The sequence below is a fragment of the Crocodylus porosus genome, unplaced genomic scaffold, assembly GCF_001723895.1.
Source record: "Crocodylus porosus isolate Cpor-Errol unplaced genomic scaffold, CroPor_comp1, whole genome shotgun sequence".
NCBI lineage: Eukaryota > Metazoa > Chordata > Crocodylia > Crocodylidae > Crocodylus > Crocodylus porosus.
Window position 1 is genome coordinate 5,654,868 of NW_017728916.1, and position 22,891 is coordinate 5,677,758.

At 49.8% G+C, this 22,891-nt stretch overlaps 2 protein-coding genes across 4 annotated transcripts in view; one reads left to right on the forward strand and one right to left on the reverse strand.

The window, feature by feature from the left end:
• Positions 1-3,845: 3,845 nt before the first annotated feature.
• On the reverse strand, positions 3,846-6,743 carry LOC109310930 (60S ribosomal protein L36a). The gene is made up of 5 exons (XM_019536299.1): positions 6,644-6,743; positions 6,252-6,357; positions 5,946-6,013; positions 4,442-4,564; positions 3,846-4,064 (listed from the first exon to the last, which is right to left on the reverse strand). The coding sequence occupies exons 1-5, from the start codon at positions 6,644-6,646 to the stop codon at positions 4,044-4,046; spliced, it is 321 nt and encodes a 106-aa protein (XP_019391844.1). The 5' UTR covers positions 6,647-6,743; the 3' UTR covers positions 3,846-4,043.
• Positions 6,744-8,008: 1,265 nt separating this feature from the next.
• BTK (Bruton tyrosine kinase) overlaps positions 8,009-22,891 on the forward strand; it is a 22,842-nt gene continuing 7,959 nt past the window's right edge. Inside the window, exons 1-8 of one of the 3 annotated variants that reach the window (XM_019536310.1) lie at positions 8,009-8,213; positions 16,125-16,307; positions 16,732-16,830; positions 17,630-17,698; positions 19,399-19,480; positions 20,799-20,927; positions 21,092-21,159; positions 22,041-22,222. In XM_019536310.1, coding sequence (XP_019391855.1) covers positions 16,170-16,307; positions 16,732-16,830; positions 17,630-17,698; positions 19,399-19,480; positions 20,799-20,927; positions 21,092-21,159; positions 22,041-22,222 — 767 coding nt within the window. In that variant the 5' untranslated portion in view covers positions 8,009-8,213; positions 16,125-16,169. Of the gene's footprint in view, positions 8,214-10,899; positions 12,823-16,124; positions 16,308-16,731; positions 16,831-17,629; positions 17,699-19,398; positions 19,481-20,798; positions 20,928-21,091; positions 21,160-22,040; positions 22,223-22,891 lie in introns of those variants that run through there. The other 2 variants (XM_019536308.1, XM_019536309.1) reach the window with 2 other exon arrangements.

Here is a 22,891-nt window from a genome sequence, read left to right on the forward strand (position 1 = left end):
TAAGTTGGCTAGAACAGGGGTGACCAACCTGTGGCGCAAGTGACACAGGCAACCTACATGGCACATGACAGGCTGAGGAGGAGATGGGTAACACAGTGGCAGACTGGGCAGAAGAAAATTGGAGTGGCACTCAGGGAGGGTGCAGGGCTAGTTTGTGGCATGCCTGCCAAAAAGACTGGCCACCACCAGGCTAGATGTACCCACTAAACAAAAACTATCCTCCTACTTACAGTTCAACAGTTGTCAAAAGACATTTCTCCATTTGTCAAAGTCCATTAAAAAGTGGCAACACCCAAAAAGGCAATTTTTCTCATTCTATCCCCTTTCACTGACAGAATAATCTTTTTGCTCAGAAAATACCTGTAGTGTTAAGGTAGTAAATTTATTCTCCCCAACTTTAGGTTTAATGCCAAGCAGAGCTTCACAAAGATGCTGTAAAATGCTCTTATAGCACATCTCTTCCCCTCCACTGCTTAAGGGTTTTTCTTTCATTTTGCTTTGGTTGTTGCCAACTGCTTCTCGGCCATCAGCAGCACAGGAACACGCGTGCTATGCTTAACAGGTTTTTGTGTGTGTGTTTTTTTAAAGATATGGATATTTTCTAATGTCAGTGTGGAACCACAAGACAGGTATAGGCTTACTGCCAGGACAGTCCAGGCTCTGCCCCAGAACAATTGGTTAAACATACATTTTAAGCCTCTGGACAAATGATATTCTCTTTACCCAAATAGAGAATAAAAAAATCACAGCCAGCTACAGGAAACATGACCACATGCTCTGCTCCTCCAAGACACACACACGCACACACACTTCACATTTACCAGCTGCACTAAATGACAGTTGCCTACTAACCAGGAATCCAGGTTTTCCATTCACCACAGAAGATGTGGTAAAACACAGATCTTCTCCTTTAAAGAAAAAAAATGTTGGAAACTGGGGTTTTCAGTGTAGGAAGGGTGGGGGAGAGGAAGGAGGGCGATCAGCAGGGATCCGGGTTTTCTGTTTGCCACAGAAAAAACACAGTAAAACACAGATTTCTCTCCTTTAAAAGGAGAAAGTGTGAGAAACTGGGTTTCCCCTTGCAAGGTGGCAGAGGTCCAGCCTGCAAGGGGTTGGGGAGAGTGGGAAGACGGCAATCAAGCAGGGAGTTCCACATGCACCTGGCAGCATGGAGAGCAGCTCCCTGCAAATAAGTCGCGGGGGGAAGAGTACTACAGCCCTCCATAGAAAGGGTGGGGGGAATTGGGCGGCACTGGGGACACTGAGTGCATGGGGCCCAGGGCAGAAATGCATGGGGGAGTGAGCTCAAGCCACAGACATGGGCAGAGCACCAGTATATCCAGGCTGTTTGGTGCCACAAACCAATGGGGGGCAACCAAAGCTGGACCTGTGTCCTGGTGAGCAAAGGGGGCAGAGGGAGCTCTGATTTTCCATGATAAAATAACCAAAATCAAATGTCAAAATATATAAGTATTTAGAATTTATTTTATTACTAGCCTATTCCCCATCAAGAATGACAGGAGGGGGAAGGGGAGCCCCCTGTCCCACCCCTGACTTCCCTCCTGCCACTTTGGGTCCAGGCCCACTCCCTCCTACCCTGTCACCACACAGGAGGAGAAGAGTGGACCCAGGCCTGATGCAAGGGAGTAAGGGGGAGGACCAGGCCCGAGGGTGGGAAGAAGCTAGCCTGCTGCAGTGGTGCAGGGGGGAACAGGGCCCAGAACAGAAGCAGGCTCAGGGCCAACGTGGGGGAGGAGGAAGAGGCCTGCTTCTCCCTCCCCCCACTGCTGCCACATTGGGCTGGCCCACCGATTCCCCCCCGCCACATAGCAAGCCAGCTTCCCCCCCACCCCAAGTCAGACCTATGCCTGCTTCTCCCCTCCCCACCGCGTTGGCCCTGAAAGCAGTGATGACAGAATTGGGGAGGGGCTCCCCTCTGCAGCATCCCAATGCTCCCCTCCAGGAACAAGGGGCAGGGGGCAAGGCTAGCTCTGGTGGCCTTGCCCCGCATTCTCCACTCCATTGTCCATGCCTCCAGGGAACATGGCGGGGGGGGGGGGGGTGAGGCCAACTGTACTGGCTTCACCCCTGTTTCCCCCAACCCCTCATGTCCCTGCCATCATGGCGGCATTCTGCCACACTGCCCCTCCTGTCCCAACGCTGCATTCACTCTGATTAGTTCTTTTCAGTCAGCCAGAGTGCGAATAAAGCATTACAGACAGACAGACAGACTAAAGCTTTTATATAAGAATAATGATTGAGGCACTGGTACACTTCTAAATTGCTTTAAAATTGTAAATACATGAATGAAACATTGTGTTCAACTGATACCTATCTATTTATACAGTGGCATTTCATTTTAACCAGGGAAAAACATGGAGCCTGCATTTTTTTTTTTTTTAATCAGAGAAGCTGTGATTTTTAAACAGAAAACCAGGACCTCTGCTAATAACGGTACTGAAAACAGGAGGCATATATGATGAAAGTTCTTGTATTATCATCATAGCTAGTCCCCTGAATCCAAGTAGAATATTGAAAACAATGCTTGGTATTTTTTCTTCTTATAAAGAAAACAAAAATAGTTCTCATACCATTTGCACTACAGAGCACTGCACTTAAAATCAGCAAGTATGTTGGACAGGGATTAAAAATAAAATCAGACCACTAAATGGAACAGATAAAAAAAAGTTTGGCTGTTATGGTTTGTTATATTTTTAGTCTTGACAAAAAATACTTCTCTTCAAAATCATCATCTCTTCTTCACATCATAGATTCTCTTCGGCACTTTACCCCATTATAGGGGAAGGAGGGGAGAGGGAAGACACTGTGCCATAGCAAGGTGGGAGCAAGCAGGACAACTGCCCTGAGTGCTGAAGCGAAGGGGCGCTAACAGGTACTGCCCAGCCAGCGTGGGGCATGGGATGGAGCTGTGAGCACCTCATTTTGGGGGCACAGGGATGCAGGAAGGGCGGCTCCCACCGCTGCAGGCACAGGCATGCATGGGCAAGCACGGGTGGGGGGGAGGGAGAACTGCTCCACGAGCTCCACTGGCTCCGAAGCAGTGCGCTCACGGACCGACACAGCACACTCGCAGACCACTACTTCTTAGAGCGAACATTGCTAAGGGAAGCTACTTTCTGAGCTTTAAGCTAAAGGTTCTTGCAGTGAATCAAGCACCCTCAAGGTCTGCAAGGCCTGTGTACCCCAGGGGGCACAGGGCTCAAATACAGAACAGACCCCTGGGTGGCGGCAGTGGTTACCCCAGGCTTGTGGGTGTGCTCCAGGAAGGGGGTCAGCCAGGCATGAGGTGCCCCACAGGAGGCACTCAGAGCTTGGTAGGTAGGGGCAGAGTGAGGTGGGTGGCTCAGTGCAGGAGTGCCTTCTACTGGTCTGCCAAACAGCCCACCTTACACATTTTCCCTAAAGGTCCTTAGTCCAAGAGGAGGCCTGGTCACCGGGCTACACCAACAAAATCCTACTGTCATTATACCCAACCCTTAGCATTTAAACGGCTGCAACTGTACATAAACAGCAGCTTGTATCAGCTCTAGTGTGCTTTAGCTCCTGTAGAACAAAACCACTGTCAGCTGGATTAAACGAAAAAAGTCTGCATACAAAGCTGCAATGGTTGGAAATGAAACAATTTCTATGGGGATCTTATGCACATAGCTAAAGGACCTGTAAGATCCCTTCCGGCCCCTAGCCATGAAACTGCGAGGAGAGCAGCAGTACAACACTCCCACACAGAAGTCTCCGGGACAATAGGCTGAAAGGACTGCAGGACCCTCCAGAATGCAAGCACTATACTCCTCACCCAAACCCTTGTATACAAGAGCATCTCCCTCTAGCTGTAGACAAATTTATTTTACAGCTTCTGTGAGCAACAACCTCACCCCCACAGTAATTTTCAGCCACTTGTCAGATCTCCAGGAGCAGCTCCCACTGGATTTGCAATAGCCAAGTCCCCACCTCTAGCAGTAAGGATGAAGTATGAGAGGAGCAGATTGTTTCAACATACTTTAATGTACCATAGCAGGTGGAGCTTAGAACTGGATAACCTGGCCCTGTAAGAAAGAAAGAACAGACTAAGCATGTGCAGCACTGAACATCCCAACCTCTAGCCAGCCTCAGTGTCACTTCTGCAGCAGTGTTTGATAGCACCTTATGCAGCCATTCCTTGGCAAAATCCACTGGTGCACATTACCTTATCCTCCCTCCCAAAAACTCCATTTGCAGCCTCATTATTTCATCCAGGGGATACCAGATTCATTACTTCACCAGCTTTTACCAACGAGCAGAATAATGGGGTATTTCCATTAATGGAAGAGTGGCCAAGATCTAGTCAGCTCTAGAAATGTAGTTCTGACCGCTGTGAAGAAGCTCAAGTCACAGTTTAACTTCCACCAGCAACCAAAAACCCTTCTCAATGCATAACACCAACCTTTCTCTTCTTGTCTCCTCCCAGTTCAAAGTGTTTGCACCTCTTAATGGCCAGCATCCTCTTAGACCTGCAGTTGGGCTCCACACACTCAAGCCTCAGCACAATCTTCTTTGTGGTCTTGGCCTGGGGGGGTGAAGGGAAGGGCAGAAATGGGGAACAAGAAAATGAAGGTGAATATATCATCTCCAATAGTAGGCAGAATTAGCAATTATTTAGCCATGAAAAGGAGCAGCATTTTATGCTATGTATGAAGCAGGCTACACACTGCCCTTCTAAACAGAAACCTCATAAGAAAGCACAAAAAAAAAAAAAACTAGAAGTCTGGGGGAAAAATACCATCCTGTCTGTGACAGATTTCTGGGGTAGAAAGTATAGTGTTCCTAAAAGAGAAGACTAGGAACCCTGAGCGGACCTGGAGAGGCCCGTTTCCTACCTCATGCCAATCCCAGCTTACAGCACACTCATCTTAGGTCCTGCACATTCCTGGTCAGGATGCTGTTGGTTCCGATTGTTACAAACTACACAGGTAACAGACTTCAAAACTCAAAAACAGCTACTTCTCTCATACTTCACAGTTTTGAGAGAACCATGCTGAGTACATTTGTGCCCCATCTTGTAACCCAAGATCTTCAAAGAAAATTTGTTCCATCACCAAGTGTGCTACAAGCAAACAAGTTAAAGCGGTGACTAGTCTTTCTTAAGGAACCCAAACACCACTGGGAAGTACTTTTTCAAAAGGCAAAAACAAACAAAGAAGCCCCATAGATGTCTGGGATAACTTAAGGAGAAAAATACATTCAATCCTCTCTCCACACGCACTATACTGCCTCTCTAGACATCTTTGTTTTATGAACCACTAGAAGGTGCTTCATTCCCCTCCCCCAAGATACCCCTAATGGACAGTCTTTGACCTAGTCTACACAGCTTTCAGGACTCAGAAAGTCACTTCCTTAAGCAAAATAGTGATGGAATGGAAACTCCTAGGGTGGGCTGTTTTACAACCCAAATGTGTTTCAGTCATGATACTGTAATATAAGAAATCATCAATATGGATAAGGAAACAGGTAATACTTTTCTCAGACTGCAACAATTCTCTCACACAGATCATGAGGAGAAGATTGCTTTTGTTCGAGACGTTTTTAAGTAGGTGCCTTGCTTGCCTACAGCATGTCCTGCTCAAAGACATACATGTCAATCCACCATAAGAAAAGGATTTTTTATCTATGTATTTATTATAGATTTGGACAAAAAAAAAAAAAAAAAAACAGAAAAAATCCACACACGTCAAAATAAGCTGCCAAGGTTCACGAACTCAAGTTACACTCAAAACGCAATATTCATCTTCAGGCCAGCACACACCAAGATCCCCAACACAAAGCTACTTGCAGTGGACCCCAGGGAGATGTCCCATATTATGTGCAAGAGCCCTCTGAATTCCCTCACTTCATCCTGCACACTGTATAACCAGTGTTTCAGAGACCACTTGCCAGTAGTCAGTGCTCACCTTCTTACGGAAGATTGGCTTGGTCTGACCGCCATAGCCACTCTGCTTCCGATCGTAGCGCCTCTTTCCTATGAGGGAAGAGACAAATCCATCTGAGCCAGCAGTTAAAAAGTAACCTGAAGCAGAAAGTGGAGGCTCCCAGCACTGCTGGTGAGCAAACCTGGTCCATAGAAGATTATGAAAACTAAAAATCTGCTTTCTCTACATGAAACTAGGCATTGAAGACCCTGGACTCCCGTTGCCCGTGCTCCCCCTACAGCTCGTACCGAGCCACGCCCGTCAGACCTCAGCCCCATGCCGCCTTACCCTGGGCGTACAGGGAGTCCTTGCCCTTCTTGTACTGGGTCACCTTGTGGGGCTGGTGTTTGCCACACTTCTTGCAGTAGGTCCGGCGGGTCTTGGGGACGTTCACCTGGCGGAAAAAAGCGCGGCGCTTGGAGCCTGCGGCCACTGCCCGGGGTAACCCCCCTATCCTCCCCCACGCCACCGCCCGCAGTAACCACGCCCCCGCGCCACAGCCGCGTCCGAGCCCAAGCAGAGGACACGCCTGCCCCGCTCCGCGGCTCCCACTCCCCCTGGCCTCCACTCCCCACGAGCCGGGCCCGGAGCTGTCCACAGCGGCCCCCAACCCGCGCGGGCCCAGCGCCGATAGCCGCGTGGGGCGGATGGCGACAGATGCCGCGAGGCTCCCCGCTCACCATCTTGCCGGTAGGAGCGTCGACGCCGAGAGGACCGCACGCCCCGGAAGCGGAAACAAAGGGACTACAGTAAAGGCCAGAACCACAGAGAAACTAAAGGCAGACTAGAGCGCCGCCTGCTGCCGGAACCGCTTGGCAGGGAAGGAGACCTTGGCGCTCCGCTCCCAGATACGTCATAATGTGCGTCACGTGGGAGGGCCGAGCCGCCGGCAAGCCAGGCTACATGTACCAGCGCGTGGGCCCAGCGGCTGCGCCACGTGCCTGAAAAGTGGCTGTGCGCCCCGCCCTGACCAGCGGCTCTCCGTGCCCCTGCTTCGGCGGGGCGCGGGAGCCCCGCAGATCCCTGAGCTACTTTGGTGGGCTGCTCCGCTCGGGGGGCGGGGCCGAGTGCGGGCGGGAGGGCCCCGGACGGGGGAAGTTGTTCGGCGAGTGGAGCGACCCCGCGCGGAGCTGGCACGGCTGCGCGGAGGAGGCTGCTCCGCATAGAAGCACGTGGGGGCGGACGGGCCCCGCAGCACTCCCCGTCCGGGTGTGGCCTGGCCGAGAAAAGACACCACCACAAATCCCCGCCGCTGCCTTACTGCGCTTCGTGCCCCTTCTGGCGCACGCGCTGTGTGGTGCTGCCCGGAGTCATGACCACGGGTCTGTGCTGGCGCGTTTCATAGACACCTGCCCTTTCTGCCAGCAGAGACGGGCCCTGGTGCACTCCACCGAGTGCACCAAGCTGCAGCCACTGCCTCAGGAGCCTCCAGCTGAGCCTGTGGCTGCCCTTGCCTTGTGCCATTTGGCTTATGCATTCTTCATCTGTGGCCCCACTGAGACCCAGGACCTAGTCCTAGTGAACCTGCTCTCAGCTCTAGCTAAACTATCCACTAACCTGCCCAGGAAAGGGGCCCTGGCCAGGGGACCACTGGTGACCATGGGGCCATCTACCTGTCTCTCATTGGCTCGTCTCCAGGCAGAGTTTCACTGGGTGATGTCCAGTGGGTTGTTGGACTCATTCAAGGGCGAAAAGGCCAGTGGACACTTGGAGCAGTGCCCCTGTTGGAGCACTTAGACCCCTGCTCTTGTCTGTTTTTGTATTAGTTGTCCCCAGAACTCTGTGGGACAACTAATGCAACATAGCAGGCCTAACAGTTTCCATGTGGACCCAGGCCCATGTTCCCTATGCACCAAATAGGTCTATCTGTCCCATGTTTCTCCAGCCCCTACCACTCCCCTATCCTGACTGCAAACATACGGCCTGGTACTGTGATCCTGTCTGCACAGGACTCATGGTGGCACTGTGAGGACTGCCTGTAGGATCAGGAAGAAACGGTCACTGGTTTATGTAAGAAACTAAAAAGGGGAACTGAAAGGGTGGGGTTAGCTCTCTTGTGTTCTTCCTGCCTCGGAGCTCTCTGAGAGAATGTCTCCTGCTGCCATTCCTGCTGCGAGCTGATTACATCTTTGTTTAAAACAAGCCGCCCACGGGGCGTTCCTTGGTCCTGATACTGCTGGGAAAGCATCCTCAGTGAGCAGAGTTGGCTCCGAGGCACGTGCATGGAGAAGGAGTGACAGAAGTTCATCAGTAAGTGTTTTACCTTTTGGACATTTGGAGACCCCTGGGGCCAACATAACTGGTGTGTGTGGAAGGGGAAGCAATGGGAATGAACAGAACACCTTGCCACTGTGCCATGGCATCCAGTGTGTCTGTGACGTACCTCAGGATTCACAATGGGCTTTGTTGCAAAGTCCAGCATGGGCATAGGAGCTGGAAAGGAATAGCTGAGAGGAGGAATGGAGAGAAAAAGCAGCCATCGATTCATAACCAGTGTGCGGATGAGTGATGAGGCTGTGAAAGGCATCTGGATGGTTTGCTGCGTCCAGCAGCATGGGGTTCAGAATTGGAAAGTGTCTGGAGGCCCCATGGACCAGGCAGAGGGACGTCACAGGGAAAGCATGACAGGACAGGAAGCACCTGCAGAGCACTGCAGTGAATTAGTACCTGTCCAGGGGCTTGCAGTGCTGGGATACAGCAGTTCTGGAAACAGCCCTTTGAGAGGACAGCAGGATGTGTGTCTTGGTGGTAGCATGCCCAAAAGTAAAGTTTCTCCCCAGACAGCACTGGTGCAAGAGGGAGGATGCCCCTTCTTTATGCTTGGCAGATAGTCTGGTTATTCCTACCTACATCTCAGCCTTTTTTGGATCCTTCTCAGTTTGTGGCGTCAGGAATCATTTGTGGCAGTAAGTCCCTCAGGTATGAACCTCGTCTGGTCAGGAGTGGTGTGGAGTTCACACCAGCTGAGAAGCCCCATGAGTTTCACACCCCTGAGGTTCTTGCATGTAACTGACATGGCCACTGCTGTGCACAAATGGCTACAGGGATAGTTTGTGAGTAGAACAGTGGACTCCGTGTAAAGGCTCCTGAGCTCTTCTCCCATCTCTGCCACTGATTTCCTGTGTAACCTGTGCTGGTCACTTCTTGCCATGCCTGCATCATGGTGTTCATGATGTATAACACATTTTGAGTCACATGTGTTGGAAAAGCATGATCAAATCTCACTGGTCTGCCTGCCTGGATAACAATGCACTGGAGCGGAGAGGAGCAGTGCCACATGGAAGAAACAGAAACACTGCCAAGAGTCCAGGCTGCAGATGGTGCCAAGGGTGGCTGAGCTGGACTGTGCCTGGCAATACACAGCATCTGCACGGCAGGCAGGAGGGAGAGGGGCACAGGAGTCTCTCTGGGGCCTGGGGGCAAGAGGTCTTTCCTGAAAAGACTTACACCCCCTGTGTCACCCCTAGAGTTCTCTCTAACACCTCTTTTCTCTGGTCCTCTTTCTCTTCCTCATTCATTGTCCCTTTACTTCCCCACCAGTCGGTCTCCCTTCTCCCAACTCATACCTTCTCCCTGCCCCCCAATCCCTTGGCTGTCTTTAGCCATGAAAGGAGCATGGCTTCTAGAGTCGAGTCCCCCAGCAGGTCATCTTCTCTCCTTGACTGACAAGGGATGCTGCCTTATACCTGCCTTAGCTCCTACAGCAGGTAAGACAGGGAATCTGCCACAGCTGACTAATGGGTAAGAAGGGCAGCTGCTTCTGCTGAATGATTGTGCTGGTTGGTCAGAGCTTGTGGCCTCTAGCCAGGAATGATGCATTGCTTCTCTAGTGCCAGGACATGTTTCAGGACTGCAGGCTGAGCACCGAGATAGTTTGAACACTATTGTGCTGGGACACAGTGGGATTCCCAGTGCTCTGTTCACTAGACATGATGCACTTGCATCATACCAGTTAAGGCTCCATGGAACAGCAGAGAGGATGGAGTCACAGCTCACTGCTGGGGGTCTTGGTCTTAGGACTGCAATACAGCAGAGGGGAAGCAATTGGATCTCAGTTGTGGAAGCCCCTGGATGCTGTAGCAGAACTGATACTGTCTTAGCCTTCCCCTTATTTCTTGGTCACTTTGACACAGATCAGACTCCTGAATGTAAAAACTGTTTGTTCTTCTGTGAACCTGTCTTGTGTGACTGGGCTTAGTTAGTTGGGGCATAGTGTCCAGCATGTGTCTCTCTCCATAGAGATAAAGCTAGGGGTACCCTTAGGACTGAGCAGTGAGCAGGTACCATGTGAAGAAACAAACCCTGCTAAAAGAAACTGCAGGAGGTCCAGGCATGTGCCTTCCAAGACAGTCTGCCTGACACCCCTTCCAGAGCTCTTCATTCAGCAGTACTGTGTTACATTGCTGAGTGTCTCTCTGCCTGAAGCCCCCTTGGCATCTCCACACTGGAATTGCTTCCCACATGCCTTGTCCTTGTCTTACTCCATTGTTAGTCACTGACCAAGCTATCTGTAGTGCTGGGGCTCAGGGGTAGCAAACTGCCCCTGGGGAATAACCTCTGTGCAAGGCTGAGCTGGCAGCTTGGTAAGGAAAAGGTTGCATTTCAACTCTTGCCTGCTTCTCATGGTCTCTAGGGGCTGTGAACAGCCCTGCCATAAGTTGAAGCAGCTCCAAAGTTGCTCAAGACTACACTGGAGGCAGAGAGGCCCCAGCTGAGGCAAGACTATGGGAGGCACAAAGGTGGTTTTGTCTCCTGCCCCTTCCCTGGTCCCATGTTGAGTGCAAAACATGGAGCAACTGAGACCCAGGGCAGACCCATTTAGCTCCCCTTCCTCCTGGGTGCTGCCTACTGCAGCTCCTTTCCTGGAGTGTGAACCCAGCCAGGCTGGGTCTCTGGCCCCACACCCCCATGGTTGGTGTGTGCTGGATTTCATGTCTGCCGAGAGCTCTGAGATTAGATCTTGCATTCATTCTTTCAGACAACCCCCAAACAGAGCAAGGATCTGCACGTGGGTCCAGTTAACATCTCTGTGCATGCTGCAATCACTTTCCATGAGTCAGCGCTCATTGAGAGCAAGCCCAGTTCAGAGCAGAGCGGCAGGCTGGACTACATGGCCTGGCTTGCTGGGCTATGCAAATACTAGCAAGGATGAGTGAGCTCAGCAGGTTTTTGGGGGGAGGGGAGTGAGGCTGGAGCCCAGCTTGGCCACATGAGCCTTACCCAAGTTTGCCTGATATCAGAGAGAGACAAAAATAGATTTGCAGGAACAAAGGATCCAAAATGCAGCCTCAGTAGTTTAGTAGCTGCCACATTTCCCTACTGTCAGCCACTTTGAAACCTCTGTCCTGCACAGCTGGGACTGCACACTAATTACTTGTAGCCAGATGCAAGCTAAAGCATTGACTGGAATTATGTTTGAGGGCAGATGCTGCTCTGCAGCTCCCTCTGCTTCCACAGCATGTGTTGCTTGGGTCCTCCTAGACAAGGGGAAGCCAGGTATCCACCCAGACTCCACTTTGGCAAGGCCTGTGAAGATGCTCCCTTTTAGCTGCTGGGTTGTGGAGTTCACATGTGCCAGCCACCTGTTGTCACATACTCTGAGAGCCACCATGGCCCATTCAGTTGGAAGACAGCCTTGCTGGGATACACTTTTACACCCCGTCTTACTTTGCCCATTACTCCACCTATGAGAGCATCTGCTGAGGATAGTAGAAGGCAGTGACAGAGAAAGGATTGATCTCTGACCCTGTGTCCTGGCTGGCCATGGCTCAGGGCACAACAAAGGCCCCAGATCCATCTGCTTGGAATAATGGGTGCTCTCAGGCAAAGGAGCGGAGGAATGGCTGTGAGGGTGGGTGGAGGCTGGCCCCAATGCCTGCCCCAAGATGAATGTGGAGGCAGCCTCTCAGCACTGTACAGCACAGTGCTGCATTCACATCCTGTTGGGAGTGCACAGTACAGATCAGGCAGTAAGGCAGCTGCATCCCTCCAAGAAATGCAATCCAATACCAAGAGCTGCTTTCACCCCCTCTTCCCATAGGATCAACTAATCCCAAGTCCTTGGGCCTTTTGATGGATAGAAGTCCCCAGAGTCATCACTGCTCGGACCACCCTCAGATGTCCTCCCCCACCACACCCCTTCCCCCCCAGCCTGATGCTAGCGGTTTATCTCAATAGCACTATGCAGGCTCTCCTACCCAGGTTTTGACACTTTGTGCTTGCAAATGCAGCTGTCCCATATTTATCAGAGTACAGTTGACCAAAGTGAGATATTAGCAGGAAGTAACATGAGCCAGAGAGGGGGAACTGCCATGTTACCCCAACCCCCACACTCTCAGTCTGATACAGATGGACAGCTTCTGCAGAGGTACGTGGCAGACACCGTGAAGGATTCACTGAGCATAGATGAGATCAGTGCTGCTGGAAAAAGAGTAGAGAGCTAAGCCTAGTCAGTGGTCAGTGGAAAGAGTCTCCGGCATGGCAACCCGGAGCCTGGGCTCCATGGCCAGCTGATAGTAAGAAGAATAGGAGCCAGGGGTCTGACTCAGTGTGACAATGATTCATTAGATGTATTACAGAAGGGCTCAGAGAGCCTGCTCAGGATTGGGCCCCTTTTTGTTGGGTGCTGCCCAAACCCATCATAAACAAAGCCTGCCTATTGGAGAAGCTAGGTATTTATGCCATGCTAAACAAGGCTGCATTGTGTGTATGGAGTCATAGCAATGGGACATAAGGGCCTGGTCCTCCCTCGGTATTGATCTTCCTTTCGTCTCTCACTGGGCTGTTCCTGGAAGACACAGCAATGAGATGTCCTGCCCCTCCTATGATTCTGGCCATTACTCAGTGGCTGCACCTCAAGGTAAAGACTCTGTCATGCTTGTCAATAGAGCTGGGTAAGGAGTTTGGGAGATGAGAGGTGAATTCAGCCTGGTGCATTCCTGGGGTCAGAGCACTGGCTGTTTGTGAAAGTTTGGATGGCTATCACACATCTGAGAAAATGGTGGCCACTCTTCCATGGGTTGGAGCACAAATGGAACTTCCTGTGATAGGCCAAGCTGGAGCTGCAGTGTTCAGCAGTCGTCACTTTTTGTATTTTTTTTCAGCAGTCGTGATTTTTTATTTGCTCCTGTTTAGTATATTTTTTAAATCAACACTGTATATCAAAAGAATTGTTCAGCTAAGACATTTTCAGGTTGATGCTGGGGAAATGTGTCATGTTAAGGCACATGTAAAATGTTAAATATACATATAAAGGATGTATACAGGGATGGATGGATTGTGTATGGAGATAGACAGTCAATAAGTACATCTGGGCTCATTCACTCCTCCCCATTGGTTTGCTAATAATACCTTTTATAAAACTGGTTGGTTGTAAGTTCAGATACTTTAGTAATAGAAGTCACAAAAGAATTAACAGAGAAACAGCCATTTTGAAGTAAGGATCAGGATCATTTATCAGAACTAACAGGCATCTTAGCATGCACCTGACCACAGGAAAAAAATATCAATGACTTTGACTTTCAGTCTGAAAATGATTCATCCACACATTTATTTCATGAACACTTATGAATAATGAAATCCAGATCTCCTTGAAAATGATTCTTTAGCCAAGAAAAGGGGAGGGTTATGGTGATAAAATGTGACCAGCTGTAATTTTTAATAACAAATGTAAAAACTGCCTGAGCAGATCAGTTGATTTACTCTGGATCTGAGTCTTGTGTCTGGCAGTGTACCGCATCCACAGTGTTTCAGGTGAAGGTGACCCAGCCTCCTTGAATGTATTCCTATAGAAGTTGTGCTGCATGTAGAGTTAAAATTCCTTTCAACTAACATCTGATCATGTGGTTCACTGGGACTCAGTTCTATACCACTGCATGGGAGTACTGCCATTAACTTCACTGGAGGAAGGAGTGATGATCATTCAGTCTCTTCAGTACCGTAACTGCAAATGCTGCCCTTGTGCATCACCAGTCAGCTTACTCAGTTTTACTAAACTCACTGCATACTACTTGGCAGGATAAGTTCACTCTACTTTTTGCAGAGGAACCTGCTCCTTTATCCTATGAAATACATTGTTTTCCTGTTCCATACAGGTGGGGAAAGCAAGTTCTCCACTGCCCTTCACACCATTCATTCTTATCTAGTTTCTCAGCAGATCCTCTCATTCCCATTCTGAATTAGACCAAGTCTATAACAGGGGTGCTTGTGACACTCACATTTTCTTTCTGTTGCCCTTAGCATCTCTCATTTCCCTTTCCCCTTTCAGTCCTAGTTCTGTAAATTGCATTGTCCAGCCTTGCAGAGCTCTGGGATACAGCGAGTTCTGTGTGCAAGGCATTACACCAAACACAGTTGTATTCTTGATAAACATGGGATTGTTTAGACCCCCTGTTAGGACTGCCAGTTTGGAGCTTTCTGCACAAGGGAAACAAGTGTTTTTAACAAAGTGAAAGTGATGCTGCAAGTGGTTCTCCGGTATCCAGTGCTAACAGTGCTCAAAGGGCTACAGCTTGTGTAGGGAAGTGGGTGTATGCAAGCAGCTGCACAGAGTAACCAAATGAAATTTCTATATGTAACTGTCTGGGTCCTCAGCTTGACTTAGCCTGATTTGTGGAGCAATACAGCCTTATACAATGAAGTCCATCTAATATCAGAGTGTCTAGGCTGCAGACTGCTGCACCTGTGGGAAGTGCATACACTAAACATTTTTATTTTACCATCTGCTAATATGCACAATATGGGTGACAAGCCTGGAGAACAGAGTAATAGATGTCACCTAGAGATGCCACCAAGCTGCAGAATTCAGGCCCATGTTTGGATTTCTAGTTCTTATGGATCTGGAGAGGGGAATGGATCCAGCCCCAGCAAGGATGAACTTGATGAAGTAAAATAAATCTGAGCACTTCTCTGAATTGAAGCCCTGTGCTCAGAGCAGGACCTGGGCTGGGCCTACAGTAGAGAAGACTTTACAATACATGTATGATGCCACAGTTCCCAGGAGGAAGTGCTTCTGTTGTAAACTGCAGTAGTCCCAGACCTGCTACAACATATGCCTGATTGCTGATAAAGCCACTGAGAATCCCTAGAGCACTCATGCCATGTTCACTACCCATGCCCTACGCTGAGGCTACTAGGAGCATTTAGAGTAGAGGAGTACAGAACAGCTGTATCAGAGCCAGGATCTAGCCACAAGCCTCGAGAGTCTTATTGTTACCAGCTACTGCTTCCACAGTGCAGAGTCATCACTTAACTCTGCAGAAATGGTGCAAGCATTTGCAGGTTAGTACCCCTGGATTCCACATCCCCCCCAACACATGCATGCATACGGGGGATTCTTTGGCATCACTGATGAGAATCAGCTATGGTCTTATAGTCGCATGTCTCTTTCTTTCCCTCCTCTACCACCCCTCCCGGAGGCTCCTTCCAGAGTCATAGCTGTGTTGGCCTGAAGTCACTAGGGTTAGCATTATGTATCTGATTGGAACTGCAATCTGCTTAGATATTGTCATTTCCCTCTTGGGGACTGTTGGAACTTGGCAAAAAACACAACCCACAACTTGTAAAAAAAGAAAGAAAAAAAAAAGGAACTGAAAGCTGAAGGTTGAGTTTGTAAATGGCTCCCCTTCCCCTTGCATGTGTGAAAATTTTTCTACCCGGCAGGCCCGAGTCAGTGGGCTCACAATGCCTGTCAGTCTGGGTTCTCCCTCTGCCTGCCCCAGGAGAACGGGGTGAGTACACAGGAAGTTTGATCCAGCTTCCCTAGAAGTCCTGTGGCAGCTGTTGTGAAATTTGTGGGCAACGGTGTCAAACACCACATGGTTTTCTACTAGGGTACCTATACACGTGCTTTTGGGGGAGGGGTGTTCCCAAGGAGCCACTCTAATTAAAACGCCTCAGCATCATTTGTATTAAGCACCCCCACGTTTAAAAATGGCCATGGGACACTTTAACCAAAGCTTATTTGACAAGCTTCAGTTGAAGCACCCCAGTGACCTTTTTTAAACCCACAGGGGTTAATGCTAGAGTGTTATACTTAGAACATGGAGCAGACTCAACCTAATTAGACGTGTTGGAGCATGTGTATAGGTTAGCAGCCATTTAAGCACTGTGGGGTCTGTTAGGCTGCTTGTTGGCTGACTGCTCTCTCCATTGCCTGGTCAGCGGCAGGCCAGCAAGTGCAGCACAGAGGACGAGGCAGAGGACGACATGGCAGCTATTCTGGAGAGTATCTTCCTGAAACGTTCGCAGCAGAAGAAGAAAACGTCTCCTCTCAACTTCAAGAAGCGCCTCTTCCTCCTGACAGAAAGCAAGCTCTCCTACTATGAGTACGACTTCGAGCGTGGAGTGAGTTGGTAGCTGGGGGCTTGACAAATGGGGCTGAGGGAGGACTCTGCTTAAGGGTAAGCTCCTTTTGGTCTGATGCTTAGCTAGAGGACACTGAAACACACCTGGCTATGGTAACATAGTATGACTGACAGCATTGGCAATGCTTTTTGCAGGGGGTGCTCCGCCAAGCTCAGGGGGTGCACATGCACCCGCATGCACCCCCTACACATTGCCAATGCTCACCACAGTTCCAAGTGCAGGGAAGATGGGTCTCTGTCACCCTGCCATCAAACACCCTCTGTGCCCTAATGTCAGCTGGAGCTGGGTATCAGTAGAAGCAGTGTCTGTGCTAAACTGTGCTCATGAAGACTAATGTCCCTCTGCTTCCCTCCATCCCATTCTCCCCCTTTCTCCCCGTTTCCTGCCCTGTTCCCTTCTGTAGCGGCGAGGCAGTAAGAAGGGGTCAGTGGACATTGAGAAAATCACCTGTGTGGAGATGGTGGTTCCAGAGAACAACCCACCCCCGGAGCGGCAGATCCCGGTGAGGAAGGGGCTGGCAGTACCCCCCATCACATCCCCAGAGCATCCTTCTAGCCCCATTGTCCTAGTCAGGGGTACAGGCAGACAGCCCCATTCCCCCTTCACTGCTGAGTTTGGCAGGCCCAAGCAAATTGAATGAGACTCCTGGCCCAGTTCTTCAGGGAGAGTGGATGGATTCCTACTCCAGTGGCCCATAACTTAAGAAACTTTCTTCAGGAGAAGTGCTCCAAATGCTGTTGGGGATTCTGGCCACACACATCACACTCCTGAGGGAGTGCCAGGGTTACATTTTCCTGTGCTTTAATCCGCTAAAGACTGAAGGACACAGTCTGGTAGTGTAACACAGGTCCCCAAGGAATTAGGAAGTGTCTCTGCCCCAGACCCTGGGGGCACAGGCAGCGGTTTCCTGATCCAATTTCAGAGAGCATGAGAAATACGTTTCCCCTTGGCCATGGGCACTTGGGAGTTGTCATTGGCATCCAAGCCCATCCCCAAGGCCATCACTCCATCATGAACCTCAGTGTGGTAGAGGCTGGGAAATTTGCTGTCTGGTGCTAGCTTCCCACCTGATATGCCAGAGGTGGGGGAAGGTCCCACCTCCGCAGAAGAGGGGACATCTGTATTAGAAAGCACCAATATATAGAACCCCAGAGGCGGCAGCCCAGTTCATTATCCAGAGCCCCTGTGTAGCTCCAACAAAGCACCTTGAACTGCTGATTTCTGGGCTACTGCTAGTGCTAAGGAGAGTTGCAGTAGCCAAGTTCCAGGACAGAAACCCACATTTCTCCTCTCTTTTACAGAGAAAGGGAGAAGATTCCAATGAGATGGAGCAGATCTCGATCATAGAGAGGTTCCCTTATCCCTTCCAGGTGAGTCTCCTTCACCCCCAGCTCCTGCTGTGCCTGGCTCACTTTGCAGGAAAGGAGGCAATGAGGATAGTTAGTTTGCTATCCTGGGACCATACCACCAAAGGTTGTCATGCTTGGGTCCACTGATTGGACATGCATGGTGGTGTGATGTTCCTCCTTTCCCAGTGCTTGGGTAGGACAGGGGATGACACAGGCCAGGTGCCTGAGGCTCCATCCAGATGAGATGAGGATGATGCCCAGAGAGTACAGAGTACTGTTAAAAGGCTCACAGTCTGGAGTACTGTTGGTTCCATTGTGACTGTTTCCTACATGGATCAACACTGAACCAGGTTTCAGCGGTGTCCAATTCAACTCACTGTCACTATTGCTCACAGAACTGTCCTGCAAGAACCATTGGAAACAATCACCAGGACAGAACATAGCTGCCTGAGTGGTAGCAGTAGCTGCTGGGAGTCTGTAACACTGATGCAGTGGTAGCTTCCTGCTTGCCTCTAGGTGCAGGTCACACTTGGACACTGACCTGTGAAGTCTTTTAAGGCTCATCCAAGCAAGACCATCTCACTTCCTGCAGGCAGCTGGTCTGTTCTCACTCTCACCCCTGAGGCTGGAAGAGTAGTTGGCTGATGGGAGTACATCCAACAGGGGCTGGCACTGGACCCATCTCATCACAGGCTGTTGCCTAACATGAGCCCCAGTGAGAAGCAATGGGAATCTGTTTATGCTCCCACCAGGCAGGATCCTGTCATGTTTATGGGGAGGAGGTAGAAGTATTTCTACGTTAAATACTTTCTGATTACAATATGCAAGAGAAAACCTACCCTTGTGGTGCTGTCAGCATGAACCCCATAGTTAAAGCATCAGTCAGGGATCTGGCTTCAGGTCTGGGCTTGGCTTCTTGCTCCAGCACTGACTGGCTCTGTGACCTTGGGTAAGTCACACAGCAGCTCCCTTCACCACCTGTAAGAAAACAAGCAACCAAGAAAGAGAGAAAAGATAAGCAGCTCTTGCTCTGACACATTGGTTAAGGCTGCCTATGTGTTTCCATTCTGCAGCGTTGCAGACACTGTAATGTTCTCAAAACTTTTGGGCTGTCCGCAATCTCTGAGCCAGAGCCCAACCATGTAAGTCCAAATCTGAGCTCCCCTCAGGTTCAAAGTCAAAGTTCTGGTTGTGCCCTTATGGGCTGAGGGGACAGCAGCAATGTCTGAATCTCGAACCTCCTCCAAAGCATGGGATGCTCAGATCTGGGGGTGAGCTGCAGACCCACCTTTGCTATTTGGCTATCTGGCCATCTACCTGCACACATTGTTATCCTGTTGCTAGTTCTAGACACCTGACATTTTGATCTTCATAAGCCTGATCTCTGTCTGAACTTCCCCATCCACTGCCACCTTAGCCTACCTCTGATCCAGTCATAAACTTTGGGCTCCCTACCTACTCTGCTTGCCTAGGCCCCACATGGTGAACAAATCAGCCCCCAAACTATTGAAAGTCAGAGAAGGAAGTGGAAAGTCTCAGGGGAGGGGGCTTATTTATAACCTCTTAGTCACAGTCTCATAAGCACAGTAAAGGGGCTGGAACAAAGTTAAAAGAGTTGTGCTCTGCAATCAGAAGTTAAAGGTGTCTATCAGTCCCCACCTATCTCCCGTACAGAAATCCCATGCCCTACTGTAGAGAGGTTCAGTCTGTCTGTCCCTCAGGTGGTGTATGATGAAGGACCCCTCTATATCTTCTCACCAACAGAGGAGTTACGCAAGCGCTGGATCCACCAGCTGAAGAGTGGTGAGTCTCTGATTTTTGAAGTTAACCCTTTTTTAAAGCTCAGCTGGAACAAGGCAGGAGTCATAATTCAAGCCAAGTCCTCTTTGCAACAACTGGAGCAATGACATCAACTTTGGGCTATAATAATTTGATTAGCACTGGAAACATATTGCCATGACTCAGTGTAGAAGGGCTGCAGCTCTTACGGCTTGTTTAAATCTGATGGATCTGCTGGGGTGTGTGTCTCAGTGTGCTTGTGTGTATATATATCTGTGGCTTCATATGCATGTGGAGAGATTAGCTAGTTGAATTGACACATGGAAGTCTCCTTATGCAGGCAGGAAGGATGGCAACCTGATAACGGGGAAGTCAGTTGTTGCATGACAACCCCTATCTTCTTAAAGAAGACATTCAAGCAACTTTGTCTTTGTCTTCACTGCTAGAAGAGCTATGTCTATACAGCAGATTTACTGACCTCACTAGCTGCCTCCCTTTGAAATACTAAAGGAGGCAAAGCACAGTGTTTTTACCTTAAGGAAATGAGACAGGGTCAACCACAGGAAACGGTGTGGTGCTGACCTGGCCTACCCACTTCATGGTGGGCACCTCTGGTGTTTTCCCATCTTAAATCTCCTGAGATTTTATGGCAAGAGAAATATTTCCTCAGTATAAAATAATCTCACCTTCTTGACAGTGAAAACCAAGCCAAGGCTTGGGGCTCAGGTGATGCTACTCTGTGTTCACACTGTGCTTGCCCTTTATTCTAAGCCTGTTCCCTCATGGAGCCAGCATGAAGCGCTGCAGTGGCTGTAACTTCAGTTCACCGCCATGTTTAATCCTTTCCTCAGCAGCCTCCAGCTGAGTTTAGTCCATAATAAGGCAACTCTGGTTGCTTATCAAGTGCCACACACTGTTCTGTTGTTCAGCAACATGTGCATCCTGATTCCATCCAACTGAGGAAATGTCCCTGCACATTATTGGGAGCTCCGTGTGATATACTGCTGTGACACTTAACACATCTGTGGTGACAGCAGTATACCTTAAATCTAGTAATAATAGAAAGTGGCTTGGTATCTCTCTGGGGTTCCTGGCTGGACAGATCAAGAAGAAATGTGGTTGGTAAGCAAGACACTCAGGGGCCCCAGGGATGAGTACAAGATAGCTCATGTTGCTGAGCGTCAAGACAGGAGTGTAGATTGAAGGACTCAGGGGAACTACTGAGAATCCCTTCTTAGTGATCCCAAAGCACAAGTGATAAGAATGGGGTAGGGAGAGCTCTTACCCCTTGGATTGGTGACAGTTCCCATGGGACAAATAGTCTCTCTCTTTCCTGCTGCAGTGATCTGCTACAACAGCGACCTGGTACAAAAGTACCACCCCTGCTTCTGGATTGATGGACAATACCTGTGCTGTTCTCAGACGGCCAAGAATGCCATGGGCTGCCAGGTCCTGGAGAGCAGGAACGGAAGTAAGAAACCAAGTGATACCTTGTCTTTGTTCCATTTCTCTGCATGTTGACTCCCCCTTCCATTTCTGGAATGCAGGCTCCAGCTCATCTTCCCAGCATCTCATCATTCATCAGTGTCTCATGCCAATAACATTTTTCAGCTTTTTTTGTTTCATACTTTAAAGGTTTAAAAACTGGACGGTCTCATCGCAAGACAAAGAAGCCTCTTCCTCCAACGCCCGAGGAGGATCAGGTATGCAGAGAGCAGCTGGGACTTGCCTTTGGGCCAGGATAGCCTTTCCTCTTTAATGGCTGTGAGGCACTCAGGGCCAACTTACCCTATTCCAAAGCATTTAAGAACAGGTAGTCCAGGGAAGGAGCAACAGATCTGCCCACCTGCTGAGCATTAGTGAGGGTTGCTCTTATCTCAGACCCAGGAGAGACCTGCAGGGACACCGTCCTTTCACAGGACCCCGAAGCTCATTGGCCAAAGAAGGGAAGTTGTGGAGAGCCTATCCCAAGGAGAGAATGAGTTTAAACCAAGGGACTTCCTTTGCTTCCTGTCACCTCAGCAATAACAATGGGCAGAGTGAAGTCCTACCTCTAGTTCCATTTCTATAGTCTAGAGAATTTACCAAGTGTCCTACCACTGCTAGCCTTGGATCTATGACACTTGGGATCCCCAGGGATCTCCCATTCAGGGACTAGCCAGGCCCAATCCCAGGCCCATATCTGGAAGGTCTCTCCAGAGAAATCCAGAGGCCAGAGTGGGGCTGACAGACCTTCTTTGTTCAATGGGAGCTAGGATTTGGGACAAAGCTGGAGCCTGAAGTCCTGAGATAAGGGTAAATGGAAAGAGAAGGAAGGGGCTCTGCCTAGAAGACCCCTCTGGGATCAGGGGATCAGTATTTATTCCGTGAGAAGTTTGAGGGAGAAAACATCTTTTAAAAGCTTCTGGGACCATGTAAGTGCAATGAAGAAACAGGGAGGTAGAAACTGAAGCAAGAGGGATACTGTACCACATCATGAATTGGCCTGGCTTGAGAATACACCTGGCCACAGAACTCTATAACCTACTCAGCTTCAGAGGGTGATGCTCAGGGTCTCACTGTTTGATGCTTTTCCCCCTGGAAGTTGATGATGAAGCCACTACCCCCTGAGCCAGCTCCCAGCATGCCAGGTGAAATGAAGAAGGTTGTGGCACTTTATGACTACATGCCAATGAACGCACAGGACTTGCAGCTGCAGAAGGGGGAAGAGTACTTCATTCTGGAAAAGAGCGATATGCCCTGGTGGAGAGCCCGGGACAGGAACGGGTAAGAACTCTGGCCTGGATTGTGGCTGAGAGCCCCAGGCCAGCCAGAGTCTGCATACATGAGCAGAGTCCCGGAGCACAGGTACTCAAGCACACCCTTGGACACAACTGTATTTCCCACACATGGATGCACTCCTGTGTGAATGTACCTCTCTCAGATGCCACAGAACCAATGGGGAACTGTGTCCTCTCCCAACATCCCACTTACTAGGAATTTATTTGAGGCAGCTTTTAAACCCAGCTGACCAGGGCCAGTGCTGGAGTTGGGGATCTCAGGACACAATGGCTCTGTGCTACTTCTGGGAAGGATCAGCAGATTTGACAGCCTACTGAGCATTAGTGACACTGTCTCTCACCCTGTTCTCATTAAGAAACTAGGGGATTGTGGTGTTGACACCCACACAGGCAATTGGGTCGCCAACTGGCTGGAGGGCCGCGCCCAGAGAGTGGTGGTGGATGGGTCATTTTCAACCTCGAGGGATGTGGGCAGTGGGGTCCCCCAGGGCTCGGTCCTCAGGCCTGCACTGTTCAACATCTTCATCAGTGACTTGGAAAAAGGGGTAAAAAGCACCCTGTTCAAATTTGCTGATGACACTAAGATGTGGGGGGATGTGGGCACGCTAGAAGGGAGGAATAGGCTGCAATTGGACCTAGACAGGTTACAGGGGTG

Excerpts from the sequence above, each read along its gene's own strand:
- LOC109310930 (XM_019536299.1), bottom strand. Across the intron at positions 6,014-6,251 it reads GGACTCCCTGTACGCCCAGG|GAAAGAGGCGCTACGATCGG; the intron begins GTAAGGCGGCAT and ends CTTCCCTCATAG. Across the intron at positions 4,065-4,441 it reads GAGGAGACAAGAAGAGAAAG|GGCCAGGTTATCCAGTTCTA; the intron begins GTTGGTGTTATG and ends TCTTTCTTACAG.